The following is an 8,350-nucleotide window of genomic DNA, read 5'->3' on the forward strand; positions in this document are numbered from 1 at the left end:
CTAAACTTCCAGGAAATTTCCACCAATGAAGCAAAGAAAAAAAAAAAGCCTTTATTATTCTGTGAGCAACAAACCAAACTGAGTTGGGTCTCAGACAATTCGCTCATATGATTACAAAGAGAGACAGAAACTCTCGGATTGGAGAGGGCTCCCCTGTGGGTTCCCAGATTGGAGAGGGTGCAGGTTGGGCTGAGGGACCCCTAAACCCCCCAGTGCACGGATGTCGTGCACTGGGCCCTCTAGTATAACTATAAATATAAATCAAGTACTTTAATGAAAATTTAGCATTTGGATTGAAATGCAAATGTAAAATACATGCTGGGTTTCAAAGAGAGTATAAAAAAATTAATGTAAAATGGCTCAATAATATCTTTATTGACTATGTTAAAATGATTATTTTTAATCAGTGGGTTAAATAAAATACATTATTAAAATTAGTTGTGTTTAACCTTTTTATTGTGGCTACTACAAAATATAAAACTACATATCTTACTCACATCACATTTCTATTGGACAATGCTTTTCTATATCATTGTGGTGAGAACAAAGGTATATAAACCTGTCAAAATTAAAACTGTACATTTAAAATGGGTGTGTTTTATTGCATATAAATTATGCTTCAATAAAATTGATAAAAACATTAAATTGGGTAGTATATGTGTGTGTGATAATGTGTGTACATAAATGACTATCTTGTTGATAATCTTTCCTTATCAAAAATCAGAAGTGTTAAAAAAATTCACAAGATAGAGACATGCAAAATTAACTGTTCCTTTTAATAGTTAAGAAATTAAATTACATTACAGTGGCCTCCCTCATTAGATATTGGCCTCCCTCACTAGATTCTGAATTTCTTGAAGGTAGGGATCCTGTCTTGTTCATCATCTCTGTATAAGCCTAGCACTTAACAAATATAGTGCTTTATCAATGTTTTAATAGCTGCAGAATTATTTTAGACACTTGATATATAGTCTAAATCCCACAAAATTCCTGCAAATATGGCACTGTTCCTCCATTTTTCAGATGAAAAAACTAAGGGTCAGAAGTCAGAAAGGTTATAGTAATCTTACCAAATACCCAGAACCAGCAAGTGAAAGAGGTGTGTTCCAAACCTGTATTCACCTCAAGTCCAAAGCCCCTTCTGAGATAGGGTATGTGATGAAACTCTATAACTGATAAGGGCTTCAGGGACTGTCAAAGAGATAATAAGACCAACCCCCAAAGGATTTATGTCTTAGAACCTACAGAGACCAGCTTGATCCAACATGGCAACTAATACAATCTTATGATAACCTCAAGCCTCATTATATACTCATTGTAATACATTCACATATTAAATGACACACCCCTTGTGCCATGATAAATGGAAAGCCTATATAAGGAACCAAGATGGCCTACAGCGCTTTCTGAGAAGTCTCCACCTCTTTCCCGGGAAAGATCCTGAATATTCCACCCCCTTATTGAATGTCCTACCCCTCAATTAAATGAGCCTCAATAAAAAAAATAAATCCCACTAGGAAGGGGCTCCTCTGTCTGTGGAATAGCTCACTCTGTGACTCATTGCTTCAGTAATAAACTCTCTTTCACTTTAAATTCTATGCTGGCTTGCATTTGGATTCTTTCCTGTGCAAAGCCAAGAATCCACAGTGGGTTGTGAACCCTTGGGACCCCAGACCCCCAATATGCCTGTATCACTTCCATGCTATACTACGCTGCCACCTTTCCAGGTGCGCATTTCATAACTGATGAACGCCCGAATCAAAGTAAAAATCAGCAGTAGGGGCAATGGAGCCATAGAAATTTTCCTGAACTTTTAGTGTTACAGCTTCCTAGTCTTCAATAGGCTCTCTCTAACAGAGAACAATTTGGCAGGTCTTGCTAGGTCAGAAGAACAAATCTAGTAGAAAAAAACAATTCCCTCCCAATTAAACTTTCCACTTGAGAGTCAAAAGAAGAAAAATAACTTAGAATGAAGAGCACAGGAAAGAGAAAACAGGAAATGCTGAATCTGCTAATATAGCTAATTAATGCAGAAGAATTAATCTAATAGTAACTTCAGCATTCAAAATTGAAAAGTTAGGAGATCCTAAAGAGTTAGTTTCTAAGTCTTTGGAGCTTCTTTTTAATTAGGCTCCCAGAATCTCGGCGTTCCTGTTTAAATAATCCATATTTCTAGTTATTTATTCAGCTCCCACTGCTGCACATTACCAAGCCATATGCTACAGGAATACATCACTTCATATTTACACTCAACCATCCAAAAACACTGGCAGTTCAGACCTTTAAGAAGCTTAGGGAAAAGTCCCTGCAGAATTAGTTTTAAGGTTAGAAAGCCCAGGAAGCCAAATGCATCTTCTTTACTTGCTATTTGCTTGAGAGAAGGTTGGTCATTTCAACAAAAGAACAGGCAATTAGAAGGGTAAAGGAGATAAGCAAACAAAAGACTCAAGAGAGGAAAGCTAGCAGAAATCACCTGAACACTAAAGGCCTCTGAATAATTTCAATGCCCCTCTCTGCACTTTAAATAAAAATTTTAAAGCAATTCCAGAAAGGAAGATTTTCAGTCAATCTAAGGTCTGATACACACTGGACAAATGAAGAGGTCTACTGTGCCCTCAGCCTTTAAAGCAAAGGTATTTTAGAAACATCTATCTTGATAATATTAAGTAAAAAAGCAATTTTAAGCACAAAATGGTCACTGTAGAATTTTTTATAATAGCAAAACATTAAAAGTAACTTATATCAACAATAAAATACTAAGTAAGCTACATCCCCTGAGAGTCCATTATGCAGTTATTGAAAACTCTCATGAAGATTATGTCACAGCATGGAAAACAGCATGTTAAGTTTAAAAAGAAACAGTATAGAAAATTACATGTGTGGCAGGTCTAAAAAGCTGTTAAAAACAAGAAAACAATTACATTAAAAAAAAAAAAGAATAGGGATATATAACCAAAGTTGGGTTGTATTTGGGGGATAAGAGTTTTTTGTGTGTTTTTTTCCTTGAAGGTAAGAATCCTGTCATACTCAAAATAGTATCATATCAGTGTTTAAAAGCAGTTTTACATGTCTATATTCTAAACTGTATTTAACTGATATATATTCAATTTATAAAAATATTTTGCCAAATAAATAATTTAAGAGAGTTTTTGGTGTATGGGAACAGAATTTTCAAGACGATAGACTATGGCTCAATTTTATAAAGAATAATTCAATAATGATTAGAGTCTTCCAACCATGCAGACATGATTTAGTATCCCTCAATGTAGGAAACTGCCTCTTGACCTCCACCACGCTCTAGTTACTACCACCCCCGCCCCCAATCTCTCTCCTCCCTTTCAAAAGAGTTATGAATATAAGATACTTCCCATTTACTTCCAACTTTATGATAACATGATGCCCACTTTAAATAGTTTAAGAAATCAGAACATAAACAATAAAGAAAAGTTCTAGAACTGTCTTGATTTTCTTATCTCTGATGCTAGCCACATAGCACATGCACAATTCATCATTGAAAAATAATGTATACTAAAAAATATAAATATGAATGATAGCCTACTGTCAATAATAAAATATAGACAAATGTATGGCATAGATAGGTCTATACGGGATATTAAAAAATTGGGCTCAGTTTAGAAATTAATATATGTTTAGAAGTTTTAGATTTCCCAAAACCAATACATTATAAGAAGGAGCAAAAAGACATTTCCCTTTAATGGAGTGGTCATATTACCAATGGACAAAATAGAGCAAACAGACCAAGATACTTTTCTTTGCCCATTCTCACTTTAGAAAAGACCACTCACACCTCTGAAGACTTTATGATTTTATATATCTAAGAGGAAGCTCAAGGGAATAAAAAACCCTAACTATATGTCCTTTAATTTAGGCTAAAAGAGAGGAGTTGGGCAAAAAGTATGAAAGCTAGGAGGTAAGAAACATACCTGAGCATGAGATTCATCAGCTGAAGACCCTCGCCCTTCAGGAAGCGCTCACGATTGGAACTGAGCATTAGGCAGGAACAGAGTGAATCAAACAGATTCTCCATCATCTCCTGCTCCTCCGCAGTGCTAGGATTGTGTCTTTTAAACACCTGCCAAGCAAAGACATCAGAAACACAGAGCCTAAGAGAATGTCTTTTCATCAGCCAGCATTCAACAATTCCCAAAGCCCGCCTGTCATAAAAAACCCACAGGGAACAAAAGCTTATCAAACAAAATTCTCATTAGTTCCTATTTTAGAAAAACCGAGCTTTATGATTCACAGTTATTAAATAAATGGCTGCCGAGTCACACAAAAAAACCCCAAAAAACTCAATTGACCATTGGATCTATGAGTGGTTGATAGTTTCAAGGAGGCAGAGTTTGTAAAAAATTATTTTACTATGAAATATAATGCAAATATAGAAAACTCTAAAATAGCTAAATGAATAAGGTGAGCACTCCTGAAACGACCATCCAACTCAAGAAACTTCTCCAGTTATCCCCAAAGCCCTCCACTGGCCCAACCCAACCACAACCCTTTTCTTCCCCTTCTTAAAAACAACCACAATCCAGAAGGGAAAATATTGGCTCAATATAAGGAAGAGTTTTCTAACCATCAGGGCTAATGAATTGCCTCACTCAGCAGCTATGGCTCTAAGTCATGGGAACAGCTTAAAGCAAAAGTTTTGTCTTTGCCAGAGAGATATGTGGCATGTTAAGGGGAAAGCCTCTTAACAGTATCTGCATACCCATACAGTCTATTACAAAATGATCAATAATCTTGCAGGAACAAGACTAAGCACCGTCCCAAAATTGAAAACAGATTCACATTTCAAGACTCTCTTTTTGGGGGTGGAGGCCAAGCCACTCAGGCTGCTGGCACCAAGAGGGAAGCTGTATGCAAACTGACATCTCAGGCACTCCCAACACTCTCAAGATTTTATCCAAATGATCTATTTCAGTCCTGTTTTTGGAATAGCACAGATGAGATTTGCTAGAAGAAATCTTAACAGTGTTTTCAGAATGCCAGCAGAGCAACATTTCAAGTGGATTTACATTTCTTACAATGAACCAATGGCAATTTCCAATTTCTCATTCTAACCTCCAGTACTACATCCTTCCCTCCTCTGTGACCTCTACCCCACTGCCCTGGAACCGTACTCCTTGAACTTATTTGGAAAATGAACAGACTCCATATTAGTGGCAGACTGAAAGGAAAGGAAGTGAATAATCTTAGGAATGGGTCAACTGAAAATAACATGGTATTCATAGCCCCCAAAACATACACTTAAGCAGGAAGCACCTTTTTTTAAATTGATAAATATCAAGAGACCAAGAAAATCCATATGAGATACACAGTGATAGCTGATTATAAAAAGCAAATGACTAAGAAAAGGAGGCAAATCATGTACCTCCACTGTAACCTCAAACCTAACAACAGACTCCACATGCCATGCATCACATGGCTTTTTCCTTCCCACAATTTCCAGCTCCACCCCCCATTTAAAGCAGGCCATGTATCTTCATGGCCGACAGGAAGCATAAGAATTACTCACGGATAACTGCTGAAGAAGCACATCGATTCCATCCAGCTCCCCAAGCAACTCCCTGTTTTCTAAAAGGGGAAAAAAATAGAGGAAGAAAAAAAATGAGGCTAACTGTCAGATTTTACAGCCGTCTAACACTGATACATCAGCAAACAAAATCAATACAGCTTGACAGAGTACAAAAGCTGCACAGAGAGCGAGAGGGAGAGCAAGGGGATGCCAAAGGCAAGAGAGCTTGCTGTCATGATCTGAAACAAGCCTAGCTCCTATCCTAACAGAATATCAATACTGAGAGGGAGCCTCACCATCATTGTCCTGGAGCAAGATGGCCAGCACTTCACTACAATACAGTTTGTTGGCATCGAAAGGCATCTTTGCCTGTAAGGAAATAGGAGAAATGAGGAAAAAAAACAAAACACATTATGGGGCCCTGTTTCCCTCCCCAGCCTGAATTTTTCACAAGTACTAGAATCTGAGTTAGAGAAAAATAGAAGTTAGAAAGGGAAAAGGCAGGTTAAGAGTTAAAAAAAAAAAAAAAAAGTCTGCCTCTGCTCCCAAGAACTACATAGTAAAACCATAAATGGCAGATGAACACAATGTCTCTCAAGTTCCTAATGCCCAGGTATGAATGTCACCACCTCTGGGAAGCCTTCCAGATCCCCCAATTTGAGTCCAGAGACTACTGTCTAGCACATACTACGTACTCAAAATGTGAACTAGATAAGTAATTGAAATTTTTGAACTTTAAGACTAAAACTTATCATAAAGCTTTGTTCACGAGTTATAATGATAAAATTAAGTTGTAAATTAGCTGACACATTAGAGAAGTTGAAAAGAAAGCAAGTTCGTATTTAGATTAGTTGAATGTATTTATAACGAAGTAGTGCCTTTGGATTTTTTAATGTTTAAAATTTAATTTGAAATCATAAACCTATCTGCTTGTGTGCCATAATCTGCCTACTATTTAAAAAGGAAACCACATTAAATATGCAGTAATGTGTTAATATTTTAACACCCAAATTGCTACCCACAATTCTTTGCCTGCTGCATGCTCTGCTACTTGGAGTTCCAGGGGGCACACATCTACTGCAGAGACTCTTTTTCATGGCCGTCCACATTGCTGCTTCAGGAGCGAGACTCAAATCTCTCATCATTAACAATGCCCTTCGGATAAAGGTGCAGAGAGGACCAAGCCTCATCAATGTCTTTTTATTTACTGTACCCTTGATCCTTAAAATGCAGGAACATAGACAACAACTGTTAATCAGCAGCAGCCTTGCTACCTCTCCAGGTTTTTTGAAATGACAAATAATTCCTGTATCTGGAAAGGACAGGGGAAGTGTTTATCTTGAAGCTAACACTTCTATCACCTTAGCGCCATTCACAGTTCTGTTTGGACATTGATTTTGTACTTAAGAAGGAAGAGTGGCCCCTAATGAAGCAATGCCAGCATCTTTTCCGTTTTCTGTGCACGTCTTCCTTGTCAAGCCTAAGTGCACCCCACAGGGTTTCAGGAAGCTGACCAGGTATGACCCATCTTAGATTAAAAGATCTGTAAATGCAAGGACTTACGTGTGCTGACTACAAGGTATGCTCCCTGAGAAAGCTTAAGGCCTTGTTTCAAAAAATTCAGTATAAGAGCCAGGGTTTAAATGAAATTTGTGGCATGTTTCACTTTAAGGAAAACAGTGTTATAAAAATCAAACTACAAAATGAAAAGCCAAGGAGTGAGCATGGCCATCAGAATCAAGAATCTGCCAATAGAATTACTTACTCAAATTACTTAAGTTACAAGTATTGCCATTTTAAAAGATTTAAGCCACACCAACTATTATGCTTTTCAAAGGTCAGGGTTCTTGTTTAAAACAAGATACAGTTAGCTGAAAGAAGTCCTAAGAATCAGGCCACTAGAACAATAGCCTTTCCATGATTCCAATGCCTCTCTTGTCCTTTATTTGATTTTTAAACTCCTGTCTCCAAGGTAGTGGATAGATTTTCTCTTTTTTCCCAACAAATATTTATTGGGCATCTGCTATATGCAAGACAAAGAACTGAACATGACAGCAAACAGAGGTGAATTTGACATGAACATGAATGTTATCTGTTGTCAAGGCATTAAATTAAATTATGGTATGAATTAATTTTATCAAGTGATATAGTAACATTAAGAAAAGGACATGAATCTGGGCTCAGACATACCTAGGTTGACTAATGAGCATGCACTACCTATGTGGCACAAAGTCTGCAGTTCCCAAGTTGCGTGCTGAGGTACCTGGTGTTATACTGAACTCACAGGGGCGCCATAGGATATTTTCAATTTCCAAGGAAAGCACAGTGACATTTAACATCTGCTCAACACTACATTAACTACTAGCTCCAGGTGCAATTGTTTTCATGACATCCTTTCATTCTGAAGTTGCGTTTTGGTGGTAGCCATGATAAAAGAACTATATGAAACAGGAAAGAGGGTGGTGGTATTCGATCTGATTCCAAGATTTCAAAAGTTGTACAGAACTGAAAAGGCACACACATCTATCAGTAAGTAACTGTGGTATTTAAGAATTAAATAAGAGGATCCCAAGAATCAAGTCAAAGATATGAAATACAAAGAAACAAAAAAATACCCAACCGGAAAAGCAAAAAGCAAAAAGAATCCAAAAATATCAAGATAGTGTAAGGAGCCTCTGGGACAACTTCAAGTGTACCAACATCCGAATTATGGGGGTACCAGAAGAAGAGAGAGAGCAAGATATTGAAAACCTATTTGAAGAAATAATGACAGAAAACTTCCCCTACCTGGTGAAAGAAATAGACTTACAA

The 8,350-nt window shown here is 37.1% G+C and overlaps 1 protein-coding gene across 1 annotated transcript in view; it reads right to left on the reverse strand.

The window, feature by feature from the left end:
* CTNNBL1 (catenin beta like 1) overlaps window positions 1-8,350 on the reverse strand; it is a 171,676-nt gene that overhangs the window by 84,447 nt on the left and 78,879 nt on the right. Inside the window, exons 8-10 of the mRNA XM_006764492.2 lie at window positions 5,836-5,908; window positions 5,540-5,598; window positions 3,945-4,093 (exon numbers count right to left, since the gene is read on the reverse strand). Of these exons, the coding sequence (XP_006764555.1) occupies window positions 3,945-4,093; window positions 5,540-5,598; window positions 5,836-5,908 (281 nt within the window). The remainder of the gene's footprint in view (window positions 1-3,944; window positions 4,094-5,539; window positions 5,599-5,835; window positions 5,909-8,350) is intronic.

Source organism: Myotis davidii, unplaced genomic scaffold (assembly GCF_000327345.1).
Source record: "Myotis davidii unplaced genomic scaffold, ASM32734v1 scaffold38, whole genome shotgun sequence".
NCBI classification, from domain to species: Eukaryota; Metazoa; Chordata; class Mammalia; order Chiroptera; family Vespertilionidae; genus Myotis; species Myotis davidii.